This window comes from Panthera uncia, chromosome E3 (genome assembly GCF_023721935.1).
Source record: "Panthera uncia isolate 11264 chromosome E3, Puncia_PCG_1.0, whole genome shotgun sequence".
NCBI classification, from domain to species: Eukaryota; Metazoa; Chordata; class Mammalia; order Carnivora; family Felidae; genus Panthera; species Panthera uncia.
This window is the reverse complement of record NC_064815.1, coordinates 29,496,388-29,519,777: the sequence shown is the minus strand read 5'-3', so window position 1 is coordinate 29,519,777 and position 23,390 is coordinate 29,496,388. Positions and strand designations below refer to the sequence as shown.

The 23,390-nt window shown below is 45.0% G+C and overlaps 2 protein-coding genes across 4 annotated transcripts in view; both read left to right on the top strand.

The window, feature by feature from the left end:
- The window catches only part of CYTH3 (cytohesin 3), a 175,931-nt gene that overhangs the window by 1,830 nt on the left and 150,711 nt on the right, over nucleotides 1–23,390 (top strand). The gene's annotated exons all lie outside the window — the stretch shown is intronic.
- LOC125928295 (small integral membrane protein 10-like protein 2A) overlaps nucleotides 1–23,390 on the top strand; it is a 64,963-nt gene that overhangs the window by 2,077 nt on the left and 39,496 nt on the right. The window contains exon 2 of one of the 3 annotated variants that reach the window (XM_049638941.1): nucleotides 15,334–16,216. The exons of the other annotated variants lie outside the window; for them this stretch is intronic. Within the exon in view, the coding sequence (XP_049494898.1) occupies nucleotides 15,334–15,354 (21 nt within the window). The 3' untranslated portion in view covers nucleotides 15,355–16,216. Of the gene's footprint in view, nucleotides 1–15,333; nucleotides 16,217–23,390 lie in introns of those variants that run through there. 3 annotated transcript variants of the gene reach the window in all.

Below are 23,390 nucleotides of genomic sequence, written 5' to 3'. Positions count from 1 at the left end.
ATAATCACTCACCTGGACCATCTATTTTTCACCAGGCAGTAGACAAGTCTTTTTTTTTTTTTTTTTTTTTTTTTTTTAAACATAGATGCCATTTCCCACAAAACAACAGAACAAAACTTCTCATGGTGCACAATGTAGTTCATGCATTTTTATCCTGCAGATCTGGCTTTTGCCTACCTCTCTTAACTTCGCACTTGAGTTTCTCCTTGTTTACTATTCTCTCTCACACTCTTCCCTACTCTTCGTACTCTTCTGCTCCTGGCCATTTGCACAGGCTGTTCTTCCTTTGGTTCTTTGAATGCTGATACAGTTTCACACTTCAGCTCTGATTTCAGAGAGGACTTGTGTGATCATCCTATCTGTATGATTTTGCACTGCTCTCTTCATTGCAAGGGTATTGAAGGCTTGCCTGTTTAAGTAGTAAGGAATAAAGAATTCCATTTCTAAATAGCATTTCTTTTTTTCTTAAAGAATTCCATTTCTAACATCATGCTTAGGGTTTCCAAATCTCACTGGTTGGTAGTTGTTTGAGAATCTCTGGAACTGTTACTCAAGTACAAATTTCATAACAAGGAATCTGCACTGCTGGGATTGAGGGTAGATGCATATAAGAGGAGGGAAGGGAGCTTTATTTGGAGTGGTTTGGGCACTCACAAGAGCTCAACATGCACCAGTCCCCAAAGCCCAGAATGGGTGATTTGGTGCCAGTTAATAGTCCAGGTGCAGCGTGGCGGTAGAGAATTCCGGGAGCTGAGCTGTGGGAGTAGAGTGCGGGCTTGTTCAGTTCAGGAGTGAGTGGGGGCGAGGGAGGCACAAAGTGGTCACCGGGTCCACTGAGAACTGCGTCAGGATTTTAGGTTTGCTCCTGGGCTTGATCAAGTGCTGCAGCAGCCAGCATGTGCTGAGGGGGAGACGGAGACGGTGGAGGTGGGGGAACTTTTTCTTTCCTGTGATAGTCACATCTGCTGCTTTATTTTATTTATTTTTTTAACATTTATTTTTGAGAGAGAGACCGACCGGCCATGAGTGGGGGAGGGGGAAGGGAGAGAGGGAGACACATTATCCGAAGCAGGTTCCAGGCACTGAGCTGTCAACACAGAGCCCAATGTAGGTCTCGAACCCCCAACCATGAGACCCTGAGCTGAGTTGAAGTTGGGCCCCCAACTGAGTCAGGCGCCCCACAGCTGCTGCTTTAAATGCCCCTGTAGGTTTAGAGTTTCTGTTCATTTGTGGACAATTACTAACTTACCTGATTTAAGGGTTTAATGATTCCTGCCTCTTGTAAAGGGAAGTGCCGTGGGAAATAGAATCTGAGCAAGAGGACAGCCGCAGGTCATTGACGCCTTTTTACTCAGAACACCCTGTACCCATCCTCTCCGTTACAGGGGCGCTGGAGTAAAGGATGCTAATTCCCACTTGGTTACTTAGGACCCCCACATCATTTGTTTGTGGGGCAGCGACACATTCTCAGGAGGTTGACATCTGTTTAACGTGAAAGATGATTAAATAGATGCAAAAGGGTTTTGTAAACTGAGAAGGGTTATGATTTTAAAATATTGTTTGCAAGCAAGCCTTAATCTGCTAGAGTCCTTAGCATCCTGCTTATTTATACAGAATCTGAAATACAAGGCTGTGGAAAATTAAGAATCCATCCGGAACACTAAATGTAGTAAAAGCAAGATGATAGATTGTGCTGAGAACCTTCGTAACAAGTTATGCCTCCAACTTTGCAGTTCTGCCGCCCATGGGAAGAATTGAGTATCTTAGGCCCTGGTCGCCAGATTCTTAGAACCATTAAAAAGGCCTCAAAAAGGTGAGAGAAAAGACCTGGTGAAGGTGGATGACAGCTGTCACACTGAGCAATATCATGGTCTTCCTTCACGTCAGCCACGTTGCCCTGTGCTGAGCAAGCCCAGGGAAGCTTCCTCTGGCTCCTCTCTGTGCGGCCCCTCTCCTGGGCTGCTCCTAATTGCTCTGTCATAGTCTCCCTTCTGATGAACTTTCTAAATCCACAGCTCCGTGTTTTCCTGTTTGCCTATCACTTGAAAATCTGTACTCATTTATTCCAATCAGGTAAAAGAATTCTGGAGTGTGGAGTGTAGGTGGGGTGGGGGAGCTGGTTCCTGTTCTAAATAGAGGGGTGGGTTTCATTGATTAGGTGGCATTTGAGCAAAACCTTGAAGGCAGTGAGGGCTGTAGCCGTGCAGACAGGGAGATGTCTAGGTTAGAAGAGTATCTTGTATACTCTTGTGGGGCAGAGAAGGCCCTACAGCTGGTGCAAGCCCTGTGTGTTCTAGAACAGCAGGAGGCTGGTGTGTGAAGCAGGTGCCAGGAGACTTGGACAGAGAGGTTTAGGGGCATTGAAAGGACTTCGGCTTTGACTCTGACTAGATGATTTTGTGTCTGAACAATTTAAAAAAGTAAAGATCCCAGGATCTTCCTTGCAGGGTCAAGTGCAGCTTGAAAGGAGCCTTATTCTGTTGCTTGATTGGTAGGAAATGATAGAATATTAAGAAAACGTTGTATAAACTTAAAAGCTTTGTGAAATCTTAAGAGGCCAAGTCAAAATCATCAACTCAGTTAGGAATTTGTTCCAGCTCCTGAAATAAGGAACAACTATATACTTTGAGATGAGAAATGCCAAACATGCAGGAAACAAAAATACTATGCAATTCAAATGAATGCTTGAATCATGGTCTGTTTCTTATAAACTTTTGAAAAATTTGTAACCTATGTAAATAGGTTGAAATAGGTTTAAAAAACTTTGAAACCTATATAAAATAGGTTGTACATTGAATACATTGAAAAAACAGTATAGTGAAAACCTGTATCCTTGAATCAAGTTATTTTTAAGTCTCACACAAAGTCCTATAACGGTTCAAGCAGATATTAAAGTGTATGTGTTAGATCTATATGTACTAATGTTAAAAGATACCAACCACATATAAAGTGAAGAAAAGTAAGGTAAAAACCATTTTTTTGGGACGCCTAGGTGGCTCAGTCAGTTGAACATCTGACTCTTGATTTCGGCTCGGGTCATAATCTCATGGTTTGTGAGTTCAAGCCCCACATCGGGCTCTAGACTGACAGTGTGGAGCCTGCTTGGGACTCTCTCTCTTTGTCCTTCCCCTGCTCACATGGTTTATCTCTCTTTCTCTCAAAATAAATAAATAAACTTAAAAAAAAAAAGTTAAAGCATTTTTTTCAGGATGCCTGGTGGCCCAGTTGGTTGAGACTCTCTCTCTCTTTTGTTTTTTTAATTTTATTTAAATTCAAGTTAACATATAGTGTAATAAGGGTTTCAGGAGTAGAATTCAGTGATTCATCACTTACATGTAACACCCAGTTGAGCCTCTACTCTTGGTTTCATCTCAGGTTATGATCCCAGGGTTGTGAGATTGAGCCCCCTGTCGGTTTCCACACCGGGCATGGAGCCTGCTTGAGATTCTTTCCCTCTCTCTCTTTCTCTGCCCCTCCCCTCTTTGGGCTCTGGCTCTCCCTTGTATGTGTGCGCATGCGCACGCTCGCTCTCTCTCTCTCTCTCTCTCTCTCTCTCAAAAACAAACAAATAAGACCCCATTTTTTCATAAATGTGTTGGTCAGTGGCAAACTGGGAGGAGCGGCCCCAAGTCAGGAGGGAGCCTGAGCATTGCTTCTCAAATGACCTGTGGAGAAGGACCAGTGTTTCTTTGCCTCTACAGACAGCGTGGCTTACAAACAACAACCATTTATTTCTCCCAGTTTTGGACACCCAGAAGTCCGAGACCAAGGCACCAGCATGGCCATGCCCTTGTGAGACCCCTCCTGGCTCATAAGCCTGTGTCTTCTCGCTTGTCCTCTCCTGGTCAGGCCTGGGGTTCTCTCTGGGGCCACTTTGTAAGAACACTGATCCCATTCATGAAGGCTCTCCTTTCATGACCTACACACTTCCCAGAGGTTTCGCCTCCTAATACCATCATCTTTGGGGGTTAGGGTTTCAGCATATGAATCTTGGGGGGATACAAACATTCAGACCATAGTACCTTCTGATAGCTTTGTAAAGACCAATAAAAATGAATTGCTTTCCCATGGAAAAGAATGAAGTTGAACTCTTACCTTAGTCTGTATATAAAAATTCACTGAAAATGGATCAAAGACCTAAACACATAAGCTAAAACTGAAAAGCTCTTAATGTTTATTTTTGAGAGAGAGAGACACACAGAATCCGGAGTAGGCTCCAGGCTCCACATTGTCAGCGCAGAGCCAGATGCAGGGCTCAAACTCATGAACTTCGCGATCATGACCTGAGCCAAAGTTGGATGCTTAATCCGCTAAGCCACCCAGGCACCCCCTGAAGAGCTCTTAGAAGAAAACATAGGGGAAAGTCTTCCTCAAAGCACAGGCAACAAAAGAAAAAGTAGATAAATTGGACTCCTTTAAGATTAAACTTAAAATTTTGTTTGTGAAAGGACACTATCAAGCGTGAAAAGGACAACTTACAGAATGGGAGAAGATGCAAATCATATTTATCTGATAAGAAAAGTGATGGCCCCGTTGGCCATGCCCTGTTCCTTGCCCCGGCCTTGCAGGTGGCCGGGGGGGGGGGGGGTCAGCTTCTCTCTCTGAGACACCTGCAGCCCCTTTGAACCATTCCTACCCCAGAGGCCATCACAGACCTGATGGGTGAGGGACCGCTCATTTCTTACTGGCAGAGTTTCCCAACCCAGACTTGGGAACCCCCACGCCAAGCTTCCAAGAGCCTCCACTCATGGCCCCAGGTACACATATGAGTCACAGTCCTCACAGACTGAGAAATACTTCCCTGTCCCAGCCGCGCCCCGCCCCCCTCACCCCCTCAGGATGCCTCCTCTCTGCCAGGGAGGCAGTGAAAGCCAATGCTGGGGGGAAAATTAGTCTTTAGGGGAATGCACATCAAAACCACAATGAGAGTACCACTTAACATCCATTAGGATGGCTATAATAAAGTTTTAAAAAGGAAAAAAACAAATACTGGCTAAGATGTGGAGAGATTAGAACCCTAGTGCACTGTTGGTAGGAATGTAAAGTGGTGCAGTTGCTGTGGGAAAGCTTGGTGGTTCCTCAAAAAGGTCAACATAGAATCACTATATGATGCAAATTCCACTTTTGTGGATGTACCCAGAAGATTTGAAAGCAAGGACTTAGACACCTGTACTCCATGGTTCACAGCAGCACTACTCACAGGAGCCAAAAGGTAGACGTAACCCAAGTGTCCATCACCGATGAGTGGATAAACCAGATTGTGTCTGTACAATGGAATATTATTCAGCTTTTAAAGGGAATAAAGTTCTGATACCTGCTATAAGTTGGATGAACCTTGAGCCATTATTATTAAATGAAATGTCAGACACAAAAGGACACTTACATGAGGTCTCTAGCGAAGTCAAATTCCTAGGGACAGAAAGTAGAATGGCATTTGCCAGGGGTTGGTGGGAGGGAGGAATGGGGAATTGTCTAATGGAGACAGATTTTCAGTTTGGGAAGATGAAAAAGTTCGGGAAGCGGATGGTTGTCATGGTTTCACAACAGTGCGGATGTCCTCCATGCCACTGAACTACTCTCAGAAGTGGTTAAAATGATAAATTTAATATATATTTTACAATTTTTAAAGTGATTGCTAGAAAAATGATCACATCCTTGGATATCGTGTCAATGTTAAGTTGTCATAAAAGTTTATTTTTTTCTTTTTAAGTTTGTTACTTAAGTGATCTTTGCACCCCACATGGGGCTTGAACTCATGACCCAGAGATCAAGAGTAACATGCTCTTCTGACCGAACCAGCCAGATGCCCCTCTGAGTGTCTCTTCTTAATTCTGTTGTTCTGTGATCACGATAACAAACTGGGGAGAGGGGATTATAGGGCGGTGGCTCCTGCCTTTACAAGAACTTTGGCTTGTACTCTGCGTGAAATGGGAGATGGTTCGCTGAGATGTGACTTAATGTGATTTACTTTTTTCAAGGACCATTTTTTTTTTTAAAGCTTTATTGGAACATTCAGATATACACAGAAATAGAGTAGCTATATATGCATGTCTCCATCACCCGTCTTCAGTAAAGCTCCGCTCTTTGCTCATCTTGTTTTATGTTTTTCCTCAGGCCTACACCATCTTCGGCTCCTCACCCCACCCTGGGGCGTTTTTTTAAAAAAATCTCAGACTGGATCACTGTTTTGCTTTTTAACTTTTACTCTGAAATGATCGGACTTGGAGAAAAGTTGTGAAAAGAGTGCCAAGGGCTCCCATAGACCCTTTGCCCACCTTCTAATGTTGGGGGGATGACTGTACCGTGGCACAGTTCTCAAAGCTGAGAAATGAACATCAGTCCGATACTATTTGGATATCACCAGTTTTTCCTGCTACGTCCTTTTTCTGTTCCAGAACCCCACGCTGCATTTAGTTGCTGTGTCTCCTCCAATCAGTGACCCTTCCTTAGCCTGGTCTGGTCTTTTCTGTCCATCAGTTGGACATCCAGGCTGTTTTCACTTTTGGGCTGTTACGAGTCCTGCTCCTTGGGAACATTCACGTACAGGGTTTGTGTGGACATGTTTTCATTTCTCTTGGATATTAGCTAGGAGTTATTGTAGAACAATAATCCTGTTTTGAACCATTTCACAAGGGTCACTCCTGCACACCACAGTTGAGGGCGGAAGCAGGGAGACTCTTGGGAATGCTGGAGGGAAACGGGCCGAGGCACCTCATCAGCAGGGGAGATACTGGGAGGCCCTTGCCGTGTGGTGTATTTTGGTGTTTGAGCCAACACACCTTCCTTAAAAGACATGGTGTGTGAGAGAGACTCAATCATGTTTCTGTGAACTACCCATGTTCTTGGCCCATTTTTCTGTTGGGTTTTGGTGGTGGTCTCAATTTCTTAGAGCCTTGTTGAAAAGGTTTTTTTGTTTGTTTTTGTTTTAGCTATTTGCCTTTATGGTGTGTGTTTGACATACTGAAATTTATTTTTTAATCTTGTTTCTTCCTTCCTTCCTTCCTACCTTCCTCCCTACCTAAGTCCAGCGTGGAGCTTGAACTCACAACCCTTAGATCAAGAGTTACATGTTCTCAATGACTGAGCCAGCCATGCCCTGAAATTTATTTTTATGTAGTTAAATTTAATAATCTTTTCTGACCTTTGGGTTTGTCCTAGTCAGGAGCCTTCCCGACTCTTAGGTTATGAGGAATTCAGCCCTATTTTATTCTGGTAAATATGTATATATATTGTGATATGGATCCAAACTGCACTGCCATCAAAACTCGGTGTGAATGACATTTTTGTCCTTGCGTGTATGTTAACTTGTGTGTGTGTAAGCTTCGAGAAGAGCCCTGTTTGTCCTAACACCAGCACCTAGAACAGTCCTGCTCAGTGTCGGGGCTCAGTGAACACTTACACATTGAATCTGTAGCAGAAAATCGTAGGAGTAGAATCCCGGAGGAAAGGTTTTATGCCCTTGTGAATAATTTTTCAAGTTAAACACCCAACTTGCCCTCCCCTGCGGTTCCTCGTACTCTGCTTCCTCTGGCGATGCAGGGGGTACCTCCGGGTGCTCCCCGTTCGCTGGTCGGCCACCGCAGCCGGGTCTGGGCTTCTACCCCTCCACGGAAACGCACTGGTGTGTGTTGAGGCCACTTAACACGGTGCCATCAGTGGGCAGTGCTGTGTGTCCTGCTTTACAGAACCCCTCAGCCGCATTGTTATTGTTCATCCCCTAAAACAGTGTCGACGATGGTGCTGACAGCAGCTGTGTATGTGAGGCCGGTCAGAGGGGACGCCAGGCGCTTTCACACATTGAGTCCTCACAGCACCGTGAGGACAGAGGACTGTCTGAGGCCCCCGAGCCGGGACACAGCCTGGCCCTCGGACGTGTGAGTGCGCCCTTGGTCCGGGTGAGAGGAGGACGACACAGGGCGGTGGCTAGTGAGAGCTGCACAGTTGGCTCTTAAGGGCAGGTATGGTCGGGATGTGCTGAGTGATTAGTGACAGGAACTCTGCACTCGCCGTGCTTCCTGTGGTTATGATTCAGCTTAATGTGGACATGACTGAGTTGTTCCGTTTCTCATCCTCTAAGCAGGGTAGCAATTTTTAATTTTTACTTTTTTAAACTTTTAGTTTTTAAAGTTTATTTATTGTGTGTGTGAGAGAGAGAGCGTGTGCGAAAAGGGGAGGAGCAGAGAGAGAGGAAGGGAGAGAATCCCAAGCAAGATTTGCCCTGTCAGCGCAGAGGCCCGTGTGGGGCTCGAACTCACGAACCCTGAGATCATGACTTGAGCTGAAGTCAAGAGTCGGACGCTTAACCAACTGAGCCACCCAGGTGCCCCTAGATTTTAGTTTTTATTTCCTTAAGTGATCTGCATGTCCACCATGGGGCTTGAAGTCACGACCCCAAGATCAGGAGTTGCACGCGCTTCTGACTGAGCCAGCCTGGTGCCCGTAAGCTGGGTAGCAATTTGAGGAATGTGTGTTGGCCACTTGCTCAGTCTGATGGTTTTAGTCACGAGCGCAGCGATGTTAAGGTCTGCGAATGTTCACGTCTGGAAGCCGGGCGAGGCCAGGATGGGCCTGGAGCGTGTTTGTGAGCCATTGTAAGGCAGGACGCCAATCCAAGCCCATTGTCCAAACCCTGCTGTTGAGCTGTCTTCTCGCCAGCCCCCTTTGGGAATAGCCTTGCCAGCTGGCTTTCAGCAGCATAGAGGCCAGGATATTTTTAGTTTACGGAGCAGTGTATCCAGACTGTCAGGTCCCTGAGGCCATTAATAGCTCAGGTTAGAGAAGGTAAGGTGACAGCAGTCCAAGAGGGCAGCAGCTGCCTAATTGGGTCAGGCCTATTGTCATGCAGCGGGTCAGCTGCGTCCAGCAGGCAAGGATTTTGGTGGAAGATGATTTCTCGTGTCTGGACTGGAGATCATGGGCATACCCAGATAATCCTGTTGCCCTGTGCACATCACCCCTCTGGTCTTGTGGTTCCATTTTCAACCTTTGTCATCTTTTTTGTGGGGGGATGTGGGGTGAGGGAGTACATTCAAGAATTTACTTCCAGTATTGCACTTGATTTTTCCTGAATCATACTGTCTTGAACTTCAAAATAGACTCCTTCCTTCATTCTGATGGTCAACATTTTGGGGGATAAGTTTGTTTGCCACAGTTTATGTTGCTTATTATTGGGGAGTGGAAATGAGATTTCTAGGGACAAGGACAGTTAACTGTATAATTGTGTATAGCTGTATAATTGTGTACTTTATTTGGTACAACATAATGTACCTATACGTATATATATATGTGTGTGTGTGTGTGTGTATGTATATATATATATATATATACATACATACACACACATATATACATATGTAACGTAGTGAGAATAAGTTACAAAAAATATTTCACAAAGACAAATACCATGTGATTTCACTTATATGTGGAATCTAAAAAACAAAACAAATGAATACACGAAAGCAGAAACAGACCCATAAATACAGAGAACAGACTGATGGTTGCCAGAGGGGAGGGGGTCGGAGAGATGGGAAAAATGGGTGAAGGGGGACGGAAGTACAGGCCTCTAGTTACGGAGTGATTAAGTCACGGGCACGGAAGGTACAGCATAGAGGATATAGTCAGTGGTGCTGTGATAGTGTTGTATGGTGACAGATGGTGGCCACCCTTGCAGGGCAGAGCATGATGCATAGAATTGTCAGGTCACTTTGTTGGACACTTGAAACTCATCTAACTACTTCAATAAAACAATATTTCATAAATGACTACATGCTTAGAAGTTATTTGAAAGTTATTTCTGGCTCTCAAAATATAAGTAATGTGTGTGTCTAATATCAGAAGAGTTAGCTAGTTGAGGAATCAGAGCCAAAATGTTTTCCTGGACCTGAAGTACTTTTGTCAAGAGATTAAATACATAATTACTGAATTTACTAAAGAAGTAGATCTTCAGTGAACAGTTGATTCTATCGGGGCATCTGGCTGGCTCAGTCAGAAGAGCATGTGACTCTTGATCTTTGGGGTTGGGAGTTCGAGCCACATGCTGGGTGTAGAGATTACTAAAAAAAATAAAGAAACTTAAAAAAAAAAAAAAAAAAAAAACAAGAGTTCTAGGGGTGCCTGAGTGGCTCAGTTGGTTGAGTGTTTGACTCTTGATTTTGGCTGAGGTCATGATCTCAAGGTTCATGGGATCAGGCTTGTGCTGACAGTGTAGAGCCTGCTTGGGATTCTCTATCCTTTGTTCTCTGCTCTCCCCACCCCTCTCGCGTGCATGCTCTCTCAAAATAAATAAATAAACTAAAAAAACCTGTTGTAGCATTAATAAATATGTGATTATTTTAGTGGTACCTCAGCTAAGTATTTTAACACAATTCTGGAAAACCTTCATCTTTCTGAACGGCACTAAGTTCTAGTACAAGGACATACTAAAAATGGTTAGAACTAATTTTCCTGAGAGTTGGCCCCTGTTAAATGACGTGTTTTTTCCTTAAGAATTTTTTTAAAACCTATTTTAATATGTATTAAAAATATATTTGAGAATGCTTCAATTTCAGAAAAAATGTTCGTTTAGTACATTTCAAATCAGTAAAGTAAATGGAAGGTTTGAAAGAATGTGCTTTGCAAAGTTACTTTGAAAGAACTGGCCAGGGAAGCTGATGAGATTTTGAGGTGGTGAACTTTGAAAGTACATTTCACCCTTGAACAATGTGGGGGGTTAGGAATGCTGACTGCTGTGCAGGTGAAGATCCGCATGTACGTTTGACTACCCCCCCCCAACCCTAACCTTCCAATAACATAGTTGATTAACATGTATTTTGTATCATATACTGTATTCTCACAAAAAGTAAGCTAGAGGAAAGAAAACGTTATCTTCAGGAAGAGAAAATAAATTTTATAGAACTGCACTATATTTATTGAAAAAGACCTGTGCATTTCAAACCGGTGTTGTTCAAGGGTCAGCTGTATTGGTTTTGAATTGTCCCCAGAATCCATACTTACAAGATTGCACCTCTTAAAAGTTCTCATCACAGGAAAAGAATTGTGATTATGTGTGGTGATGGATGTTGACTTGTGGTGATCATTTTGTAATATTTGCAAATATTGAATCATGTCATACACCTGAAACTAATATGTTAGGTCAGTTAAAAAAAAGTGTATTTTACATTTGTGTATTACTTTATACTGTTCAAATACATTTTTATCAGGTCTGTACAGAAATGGTCACATTTCTATTGGTAAAAAGTTGGGTTTTTTTGTTTTTGTTTTTAGTTTATTTATTTTTAATTTTTTTTTTTTAACGTTTATATTTGAGACAGAGAGAGACAGAGCATAAATGGGGGAGGGCCAGAGACAGGGAGACACAGAATCTGAAACAGGCTCCAGGCTCTGAGCTGTCAGCACAGAGCCTGACGCGGGACTCGAACTCACGGACCAAGAGATCATGACCTGAGCCGAAGTCGGACGCTTAACCGACTGAGCCACCCAGGCACCCCTAGTTTATCTATTTTTGACAGAGACAGAGTGAGAGCATGAGCTGGGGAGGGGCAGAGAGAGAGGAAGACATAGAATCCGAAGCAGGCTCCAGGCTCCAAGCTGTCAGTACGGAGCCCGACGCGGGGCTCAAACTCACGAACTGTGAGATTATGACCTGGGCCGAAGTCGGACGCCCAACCGACTGAGCCACCCAGGCGCCCCTATTGGTAAAAAGTTTTGAGCATGCCCTACAAATAGAGATGTATGTACTTATTTATGAACTATACATTTTGCTCTACCAAAATATGGTATATATTGTAAAACATGGAAAAAGCTAAAGGGGCAATGAGATAAAATGAACTAGACTCAGATCATCTGGTATTTTCTCCTCTGTTCGTTGAGGTGGGATCACTCCATTTAGCAACTGCTAGACTAGAAGACTGTATGAAGTTTAGCGTTTACTTGGAGCTAAGTTGTTTGTGTAAGAAACACGACTAACCACCCTCTTTTTGAAGCACTCAGTGCCGTTAGTGTCTATGACCATCAGTTTCTCAAGGTGCTTTGTGCCTTCCTCCTTGGTGGCTCTGGTGGGCCCCGCGCTAGATCTTGGTCGGACCCGGTCTCCTGTACCCTACCATCTTTCTGTCTTCTCTTTGGACGTGTTTTACCAGGGCCATCATTTTATCTACCTCCCCGGAGCTGGAGACTTCAGAATTAGGTCCTCAGTTCTGACATCACTCTTGAGCTCACGACTTGATTAATAATCCAGTTGCTTGCCCAGTTCCCATAGTCAGCCTCTTTGTGTCCCCATCTGAGCTGTTTGATGCTCCTCCCGACCTGCTGCTCCTTTACATTCTCTGTTAATGACACCTTCGTTACCCAGAATCGAAGGTCAGAGAAACCTGTGGTTGTCTCTCTTTCTGCCATCTGTCAGCCACCAACTGGGAAAATACTCCATCTCTCCCCTTCCCTCACAGCTTCACTTCTTTCCCTGCACTATTGGAATAACCTCCTAATTGGTCTAACGTGATTCTTGTCCAGTCTAGCCGCCACACTGCAGCCAAGTGATTAATCTGAAATGCACATCCAGCCCAAGAAGATCCCTCAGTGGCTTTCCATCACCTGCTGATGGAGGCCATGCTCCCTGAACTGTGGCCACTGCCTCTCGTGAGCCCCTGTTGGCTCCACGGCCCCATCCCTTAGCTCTCTGCTCCTGCTTCAGCCTCCAGTAATACCTGTTTATTTCCTTCCCAGTGTACCCTCTTTAACTTTTCAAAAAATGTAACACACACACTCCTCTAGCTTAGAGGAGTCTCCTAGTTCCCCTAGTTCAAGAAACTGCAGCTTTCTGCCTCCCATTTCTCTGTCCCCGGTGCCAAGCCTTTCAGCTACAGCTGGTTCTCCTGGTGCGTGTTTCTCTGTCTTGGAATTACATTGTGTTTTTGCTTCTGGACTCTTCACTCTTAGGCTTTGTCTTTGTCTTACCGGGGGAGATGAGTGTCAGCTCTTTCACCGGCTTCTGCCTCATGCCTCACTTTTGCATCCCTCCTTTTCCCAACAGAGTTGTGCGTTTTTGTTAGATCGATGCTCCTTAGGCTAGTCTCTTAGAAAAATTATTAAATACAATTTGTGTATTTCTTTATTTTACATGTATTGATGCTCTGGGGTTATGGTTGCTTTTTAAAGGAGCCCAGGTCAACATTTTTTTTTAACTCGTTAATGAGGGAACTATTGAGATGTTATCAGTTTAAAGAAGAATTTAGGGGTGCCTGGGTGGCTCAGTTGGTTGAACGTCTGACTCTTGATATTGGCTCAGGTCATGATCTCATGGTTTGTGGGTTTGAACCCCTCATCGGGGTCTCTGCTGTCAGCACAGAGTCTGCTTCAGATCCTCTGTCCCCCTTTCTCTTTGCCCCTCCCCCACTTGTGTATGCAGTCTTGCCCCCAAAATAGATAAACGTTAAAAAAAATTTTAAAGGAGAATTTAGACAAAACATACGTTATCAGGAATGCCACAATGAAGTTACAAGTGGATGTAAAATTTGTCTGTATCAACAGGGGAATAATCATTTGCATTCCTCAGGACAAAACGTTTATTTCTTTGGATAAGAAATAATTTGCCAGGGCGCCTGGGTGGCCCAGTCGATTGAAAGTCCAACTTTTGGTTTCAGTTCAGGTCACGATCGTAGGGTTGTGGGATTGAGCCCCATGTCAGGCTCTGCACTGAGCATGGGGCCTGCTTAGGATTCTCTCTCTCTCTCCCCCTTTGCCCCCTCTGCCGCTTGCATGCTGTCTCTCTCTAAAAAAAAAAAAAAAAAAAAATTGCCTTCTCACACCTGCCTTCTCATATTTTCTATAACTTACAGAGTTTGTGAAGCAGCTCAGAGAAAGGAGTAGGGCCCCGTAAACTTAGATAACCTTAAGGATGCACTGGACAGGGCACCCTGTCATTGGGTCTATTTCATGGCCTTTCACAGTCTTTCCTGACCTCTTTCCCGTTTGGAGCATAATGATGTCAAAGAAATATTGTTCTTGGTAACAGAAAAAGGCTGGTCCCATTAGGGTTGCAGGTGCAGCAAGAGTGTTAACCATATGGGCCACCTTGAGTTTGCTCTTGAACAACACTGAGGTCACAAATCAACTTCTGTCCTGAAGTTTTCATGCAGAATCTAAGATTGGGTGTTTGTTTGTTTGTTTGTTTGTTATTTGAAAGGGTTCAAGTGAGCGAGGGGCAGAGAGAGAATTCCATAAGGGGCAGAGAGAGAGAGAAGCAGGGCTCACTTGAAGTGGGACTTGCGTTTTTACACCAATGGGGCTAGTGTTCACAAACCTAGTGGTTTGTTTTCTTGTTTTTGTGTCTTGTTTTGTTTTTTTTTTTTTACCTGAAACAGGACTTGAGTTCACCCTATGGGGGACTTGAACTTACAAACCATGAGATCATGACTTGAGCCACAGTCAGATGCCTAAGCCCAAGAAACTTTCTCCTCCTTATTTTTACCTGTAGTACGTATAAAGTTGGGTAAATTATTCTCTTACCAAGGCTCCAAAATTTGCTGCGGTTCCTGACCTGCCAGCTGTTCCTTACCACCTTGAGGCCGTGATGTTGTATGCCAGGACCCCTCCACGCTGGCTTTTCCTGAGAGGGCTTTGTAGACATGAGATCCATAAATAAAGTTGACCTTGATTCCTTAAAAGTGGCTTGTCATGCCTGAGTCACTGAGAATCATTCTCAAATAGGACACACATCAGGTAAGGCCTTGGTTTGCGTAATTGAATCACTTAATTATATTCTGATTAGAGAGAGGACAAATTTTTATTGAACCTACAGAAATAACTAAATAGCTCTGAAAAGTACAAAGCCTAAGAGTGTATCTTTTTCTTATTTTTAAGTAAGTATTTTTAGGAAACACTGCATTAATAAAGTACTGTTTTTTTTTTGTTTGTTTTTTAATATTGTTCTTTTTGTTATGATCTCTAATTGGTAGGTTGTCATCCTGTTTTTTTTCTTTTTAATGTTTTACTTATTTTTGAGAGAGAGAGAGAGAGAGAGAGAGAGAGCAGCGGAGGGACAGAGAGAGAAAGGGAGACGGAATTCGATGCAGGCTCCAGGCTCTGAGCTGTCAGCACAGAGCCTGACGTGGGTCTCGAATCCACCAACCGTGGGATCATGACCTGAGCTGAAGTCAGACGCTCAACTGACTGAGCTGCCCAGGCGCCCCCATCCTGTTTTCTATCAAAACGTAGGAATCCTTGGTACCAGAGACAGCTCAAGAGATCTTCATATTTGTCAGGAAACCACCTGATGTGTGTAGGCTCTTTTAAGACTCTGTCTTCCTAATAACACGTTAATTTGGTTATCTTTTCCAGGTTCATATTGAGATCCATTGAAAGCCTTCTGCTGACTGACAAAGGCAGGTCATCAGGCTACCACACCAGAAAACACGCAGCATGAGGGACAGAGTGGGGGCTCTGGGCACCCGCCCCGGGAAGGTGAAGGGGGCAGGAGGGGACTCAGACAAGTTGCCGTGTGGACTTGAAGCAGCACAGGGGGAGAGCCCTTGCCCGTCCTCCCGGATGCACATGCCTGTGGATGACGTAGATGGAACTTCACAGAATGAGGAGTTGTCAACGGAAGTGAAAAATGCTCTGAGTGAGGTCAGCCTCTTGCTTCACAGTGGCAACAAAGCTCTTCCGTGTTTGAAAGAATCATTAAGAAGTTCAGCTCCCGCGGCGGCCCAGAGCAAGACTGTGGATCTGTCCTGTGCTCCTGCGGGAGAGCATTGTGCTGGGGTGTCGTGTTGGGGTGGGGGAGCTCTGGCGAGGGGCTGGCCGGGAGGAGGGCTCAGGGCCAGCGACAGCCACAGAGGATGGTGCCACAAAGGAGAGCCTTGGGGGCCAGGACTGCCGTGCCTTCAGAAACGGTCAGAAGTGGGGATTTCTGAGGAGGACCCGCCAAGTGCTCTTCTAGAGGGGCGAGACTCCGAGTCAGAACTGTCTTGCCTGCATCTCGTCCGGTCAACACTGCTGCGCGCACGCCCCGAAGTATGCCTGACTGATGAGACAGAATGTGTTTTCCTTGGCCGTTCAAAGCCCGCGTTTTCAGAGCAAACAGAATACAAGAAAACGCTCTCACGTGTACGAAGTCCCTCAGCCGATCTGCAGACAACACCAGGCTTTGGAGGTCGCGAATCCGTTTTGCTGTAGTTAAGGTGCGAGCACAACAATAAAAGCAGTGAGATTAATTTTAAAAGCTGTCTTAGGATGATTTCTTCGACACTGGTCTGGATGCCTGTTACGGGGCAGTGAGGTTCCTGCCTCAGTTGGTGTGAGCAGAGGAAGTGGAAATGAAAGTCCTGGGAAGTTGTTGGTGCGGGAGGAGATTTTTGAGCCTCCTTTAAATTGTGCTCAAAACACATTGAGGATTGGGCTGCCACTTCAAGGAGAACATTAATACATCCCGTATCAGTATCAGGTTAGAACGTGAAGACTTCACAGAATTCTTTATGGATCTTCAGCACTCATTGCCAAGGGCTACTGCCCCAGGTACTGTGTCCCCAGGCCGTCTGCTCGGCTGCTGTTTGTACAAGCCAGCCCCTCCGTAGTTGACAGCTGTCCCCATTTCCGCATTCTGTAGAATAATTTTGGGCTGCAGCACAATTTGACTTCTATCCTCACGTCTCCTCTCCTTCCACTTGAAACGCCATTTAAATGGAGGCCCTACAGTGAAAGTTGCAATATTAAATGTACTTTTAGTATAGTCCTTTCTCAAACTGGGAGCCCTACCAGTGTCGCCTAAAATAAAAGCAAGCTTGGGACTTGTCTGCTGCAGCTCAGCTGGGGAGAGACGGACCTAGTGTTTCCCTTACAAGAAGGTTCCAGTTCCTAGGAGTGGAGGTATCTCTTATACTAACATTTTCTCTGAGGTAACGCCTCTGGTTGTTGATAACTTCGATAAAGGTCACTTCAGAGCGTGGAGTTTTTAAGGAGTCCCAAAGTGAGACTTCACCGTTTTCGGGGCTATCAATTGCCTGTATCTGTTTGTGTGCTGTGTCAGTGTTTTGGGAAAGTGAAAAATGACAACTTGTTACTTAGCATAATAAATGTCTTATTTTAAGTGTGTATAGCCTTGGCTCCCCTTGTCTTTCATCAACGCTGCCTTCCTCGTACTGAGAAGTCTCTCGGCGCCAGTCCAGGTATGCTGCTGGTTTAGAAGACCAGAAGCAAAGCCTGAAAAACCGAGAAGCCAGGTCGGAACTCAGCTCTCACTTTCCTCCCAGGATATAGCGAGAGGTGCTGTGATTCTCTGGGGCGGTGCTCACCACGATCACGGCCAGGGTGAAGGATGGTTGGGGCAGTGAAAACCCTGGTTAGAGGACCCCCCGTTTGGGGTCAGTGATGGACGGTGAGGCGAGGACACAGGGAAATGTTTTACAATGGGAACTGTTTTCTTGTCAAGCCCTCCCCTGCGCCCTACCTTTGTTTTAAACTAAGTCTACTCCTTTGGGACAGAACTTTCCATGACCCATCGACTGTTTTATTTCCTTTGTTTTATAAGTTACAAGTGTATACATTTTCAACCAATTGCAAAGAACAAATCTGGAATTCTCTATTTAGTACCAGATGCTAGCTTAATAAATTTGGAATATCTGGGGCACCTGGGTGGTTCAGTCAGTTGAGCATCTGCCCGGCTCAGGTTATGATCTCGTGGTTTGTGAGTTCGAACCCTGCATCAGACTCCCTGCTATCAGCGTGGAACCCGCTTCGGATCCTCTGCCCCACGTTTTCGTTGTTTGCCCCTCCTCCGCTGTGTGCTCACTCAGTCGCTCGCTCTCAAAAATAAATGTTAAAAAAAAAAAAAAAAAGGCCTCAAGATATTGAGGTTGGTTGTGAGATCGAGTCCCTGTGTTGGGGCTCTGTCAGTGCTGTCAGCGTTGAGCCTGCTTGGGATTCTCTTTCCCTCTCTGCCACTCCTCTGCTTGTGCCCTCTCTCAAATCAACTGGAAAAAAAAAAACAACAAAAAACTGGGATGTCTTCATGTGGTTATATCCTAAGGTATGTGGTTTTTAAAAATTCTTTTTAATGTTTGTTTATTTTTGAAAGAGCCTGAGCGGGGCAGGGGCAGAGCTAGGGAGACAGAAACTGAAGCAGGCTCCACGCTTTGAGCTGTCAACACAGAGCCTGATGTGGGACTCGAACCCACAAACTGTGAGGTCATGACCTGAGCTGAAGTTGGACCCTTAACTGACTGAGCCACCCAGGTGCCCTAGGTATGTTTTTTTCTGAATTCTGGTTTGAGGAAACTTCACAATAACTTTTTTCTTTTTAAAAAAAATATATTTTTTTTAACGTTTTATTTATTTTTGAGACACAGAGAGACAGAGCATGAACAGGGGAGGGTCAGAGAGAGGGAGACACAGAATCTGAAGCAGGCTCCAGGCTCTGAGCTGTCAGCACAGAACCCGACGAGGGCTCGAACTCACGGAGCGCGAGATCATGACCTGAGCTGAAGTCGGCCGCTTAACCGACTGAGCCACACAGACGCCCCCACAATAACTTTTTTGTTTAATATTTTTTAAATGTTTATTTTGAGAGAGGAGAGAGTGAGTGGGGCTGTGGGGCAGAGAGAGAGAGAGAGAGAGAGAGAGAGAGAGAGAAAATGAATCCCAAGCGGGCTCCTCACTGACAGCATGGAGCCGGACCTGGGGCTCATTCTCACTAACTGTGAGATCATGACCTGAGCTGATATCAAGAATCAGACACTGAACGGACTGAGCTACCCAGGCGCCCCAATCATTTTAAATTTAGAAACACTCCCCATGGTACAAAATCTTGGATTTGGTTATTCACTTTTGGAAATCATAATTTTTTTCTTTATATTTTATTTTTTTAATGCTTATTTTTGAGAGAGACAGCATTAGCGGGGGAGGGGCAGAGAGAGAGGGTGACACAGAATCCAAAGTAGGCTCCAGGCTCCCAAGCTGACAGCAGAGAGCCCGATGCCGGGCTTGAACCCACGAACCGCGAGATCATGACCTGAGCCGACGTTGGATGCTTAACTGACTGAGCCACTCAGGTGCCCCTGGAAATCATAATTTTTAACGTTAGAATGAAAGAACCAATTTAACATTGGTCTTGAGGTGATTATGGAGTTAGTTGCAAGCCTATAAAGAATAAGAAATTAAACTTGCATTGAAATAGATCCTTGTATGATGACTGGTTTTGTAAATAACAAAGCATGTGTTATTTGGAGCTTGCTGTAAATCACTGTATTCAAAACTTCACACAGACCATTTACACATTTTCACATAGAAAAGAAATGTACTGTAGAATTCTCCCTATATTCTCCCACAGATAATTAAAAAATTCGCCTTTTTAAACCTTCCAAGGAGATAGAATTAAGGATCTTCTAAACTAGAAGATCTCAGAGATAGAAACTGTGCTGTTCAGCACTGGCTAGTGGTGGAAGTTTTGAAACACACCCCAAGTGATACCACATTCAGTGTAGACATTTGAAGTTAGAGACCTAGGATTTTATTTATTTGTTTGTTTGTTTATTTGAGAGAGCATGTGGCATGCACATGAGTGGGGAAGGAGCAGAGGGAGTGAGAGAAATATTTTTTAATGTTTATTTTTGAGAGAGAGAGAGCCTGAGTGGGAGAGGGGTGGAGAGAGAGGGAGACACAGAACCCCGAGCAGGCTCCAGGCCAGCTCAGACCCCGACGTGGAGCTCGAACTCCCGAACCGCGAGGTCATGACCCAATCCGAAGTCAGATGCTTAGCCGACTGACCCACCCAGGCACCCCTAAGGGAGAGAGAGACTCTTAAGCAGGGTGCAGGGCTCAATCTCCCAACCATGAGATCATGAACTGAGCCAAAATCAAGAGTTGGATGCTTATCTGACTGAGCCACTCAGGTGCCCAGAGACCTTGAAATTAAAAAAAAAAAAATTAACATTTATTCATTTTTGAGAGTGAGAGAGCGTGAGTGGGGGAAGGGCAGAGAGAGAGGGAGACACAGACTCCCAGGCAGGCTCCAGGCTCTGAGCTGTCAGCACAGAGCCCAACACGGGGCTCGAACCCATGAACCGCAAGATCACGACCTGAGCTGAAGTCGGTTGCTTCACTGACTGAACCACCCAGGTGCCCCCCGAGACCTTGGATTTAATAGGATGGTTTGCTTCTACTTGGCTCCCTTTCCTTCTAAAATGTTAACCTCTTCTTTTCCAATTTTATTTTTACCAAAACGTGATCAATCAGATCAGTTTAAAAGGCATTTGTGTACTTCCATTTGTGCTTCAAGCCCTGCAGGCTTTGTTGAGCTGTATGTTGGCATGACTGAAATTTGACTAGAAAAGACTGTGTGCAGAGGGGCTTGCTGTTTAGGATAGGCCATCTTCACAGGATACGTTTTTTTTCCTGGGACAGGTGATCTTGCTTTGCGGCGGCATATGGTGGAACGGAAGTGTTTAGGGCGAATTGGGATGGCGTGTGGCAGCCCCACTGGATCCGACCTGCGCATTGTCATATTTTTTCAAAAATATTTTTTTTTTTTACTTTTGAGACAGAGACAGAGCACGAGCCGGGGAGGGGCAGAGAGAGGGAGGGACACAGAATCCGAAGCAGGCTCCAGGCTCTGAGCTGTCAGCACAGAGCCTGACGCTGGGCTCGAACTCACAGACTGTGACATCATGACCTGAGCTGAAGTCGGACGCTCAACCGACTGAGCCACCCAGGCACCCCAGTCATCTTTGTGGCATGTCCCCATTGGGTCTGAGGAGTCCGTCAGTGCTGTTGCCTTCTGGTAAACAGATGAGTTATTTCCTGGAGCAAGAGTGGGCTTTGCTGCGGTTTTTCTCTGGTGGTATCTTGAGTAGCTCTTTACGGTTTTCAAATTGTTTAGGTACGTAACAATGTAAGGAGTTGTTCTAGGGTGTCGCTGCCTCACCACAGTATTGGCAGAGGGGAATTCTGCAGTTAACTGTTTAATGCTTTCAGTGTTTTATCCTGTTTGCTGGTCTCCTGCATACTGAGGCTTCTGTTTCTGCTCTTGGAAAATGAGTAATTTGTTTGAGAATTTGGAAATAGGCTCCATGTTCTAACTCTGGAAACTTCTCTCCTATTACACAGAAGTCTGCCAGCACTCTGCACCGCTGCTTGTTTAGATGACATGGAAGGGGGGGGGGGGCGCCTGGGTGGCTCAGTCAGTTAAGCGTCCGACTTCGGCTCAGGTCGTGATCTCGCAGTTCGTGAGTTCGAGCCCCGCCTCGGGCTCTGTGCTGACTGCTGGGAGCCTGGAGCCTACTTCTGATTCTATGTCTCCCTCTCTCTGCCCCTCCCCTGCTTGCACTCTGTCTCTCTCTCTCTCTCAAAAATAAATTAACATTAAAAGTTTTTTTTAATAAAAAATAAAAACATTTCAACATTTTGGGGCACCTGGGTGGCTCAGTTGGTTAAGCATCTGACTTCGGCTCAGGCCATGATCTCACGGTCCGTGAGTTCAAGCTCACAGCTGTCAGCCTGTCGTCACAGAGCCTGCTTTGGATCCTCTGTCCTCCTCTCTCTCTCTCTGCCCCTCCCCTGCTTGTGCTCTCCCAAAAACAAATATTAAAAATAAACGAAAACATTGCAACATTTGGAATTTCTGTTGAAATCAGTCTCCTTTTTTTTCTGTTAGGGATTCTCTAACAAGAATATCTTAGTCAAACACCACACTTTGGTTGCACGTAAGTACTAAGTATTGGGTTGAACATAACATACAGTCTGGTATTCCTTATTCCCTGTATTTGTCACGCGGTCTCTGAAAAGGGTCCTGGAAGATTGGAACCAGCCATTTTACTTTAACATTTACATCATTTAATATGGTGAATATCACACCAAAAAGAAAAAAAAAAAGACTTTGTTTCTCTGTCAGCTTCCTGTAGGTTAGCCATGAGTTTGTCTTTTGCCCACAAAAGCAATAAAATACCAGGACTTCACTCTCAGACTTGACCTTGATTACTTCACTAAGATTCATAACAGATGGTGCTTCGGGCTTTAGTGTGTTGGGAGGAGGCAGGGTGATCCAGAAAAAGGGACAAAAATGCCCAGTTGGTTCTAGATGAGAATCTTTCAGGCCGAGGGACCTGGCCCAGTCAGGAAGACACCACAGGGCTTAAATCCTGTGGAGGGGGAGGCCTCTTTTCTCGGAAAAATGTGATGGCTTTTTCATAATTTAAGTATTTTGATATGGCTATTAGCATGACCGAAGAAACCTGTTTTTATGTTTTTTTTAAACCTGCTTATTGACTTCTACAGGGCAGTTTTTTTGTTTTGTTTTTTTTAATGTTCGTTTATTTTTGAGAGAGAGAAAGTAAGAGCGCACACTAGCAGGGGAGGGGCAGAGAGAGAGGGAGACACAGAATCTGAAGCAGGCTCCAGGCTCCGAGCTGTCAGCACAGAGCCTGAAGTGAGGCTCGAACCCACAGACTGTGAGATCATAACCTGAGCTCAAGTCAGACACTTAGCCGACCGAGCCACCCAGGCCCCCTAGTATAGGACTTTTTTGAAGGTAGTTCTTATTTTTGTAGCTATGGGGGGGCATTGCCCATTGCACATCAGATTGGCAGATGAGGTCAAATACAGTATGAAGAGGTCATCCGTTACAAAATGGTCTTTATTAATCTGGACACATTCAATTTTTTTATTAAAAATTTTTAAAAATATTTATTATTGAGAGTACAAGGGGCGGGGGAGGCAGAGAGAGAGGGAGACACAGAATCCGAAGCAGGCTCCAGGCTCTGAGCTGTCAGCACAGAGCCCGACGTGGGGCTCGAACCCACAAACCGTGAGATCGTGACCTGAGCCGAAGTTGGACGCTCAACCGACTGATCCACTCAGGTGCCCCATGTTCCTGATGTTTTAAATTATGGGGTACTATATAAGTAACAGCTTCACTATTTTCTCCATTTCCCTATGCATTTGTAACTGACAGAGGTTTTTTAAAAATTTTTTTAATGTTTTAAAAAAAATTTTTTTTTTTTTAACGTTTATTTATTTTTGAGACAGAGAGACAGAGCATGAACAGGGGAGGGGCAGAGGGAGAGGGAGACACAGAATCCGAAACAGGCTCCAGGCTCTGAGCTGTCAGCACAGAGCCCGACACGGGGCTTGAACTCACGGACCATGAGATCATGACCTGAGCCGAAGTCGGACGCTTAACCGACCGAGCCACCCAGGCGCCCCATAATGTTTTTTAATGTTTATTCAATTTTGAGAGACAGAGCGTGAGTGGGGGAGGGGCAGAAAGGAGAGAGACAGAGTCAGAAGTAGGCTCTGGGCTCCGAGCTGTCAGCACAGAGCTCAATGCGGGGTTCGAACCCACAAACCATGAGGTCATGACCTGAACTGGAATTGGCCGCTTAACCGACTGAGCCAACCAGGCGCCC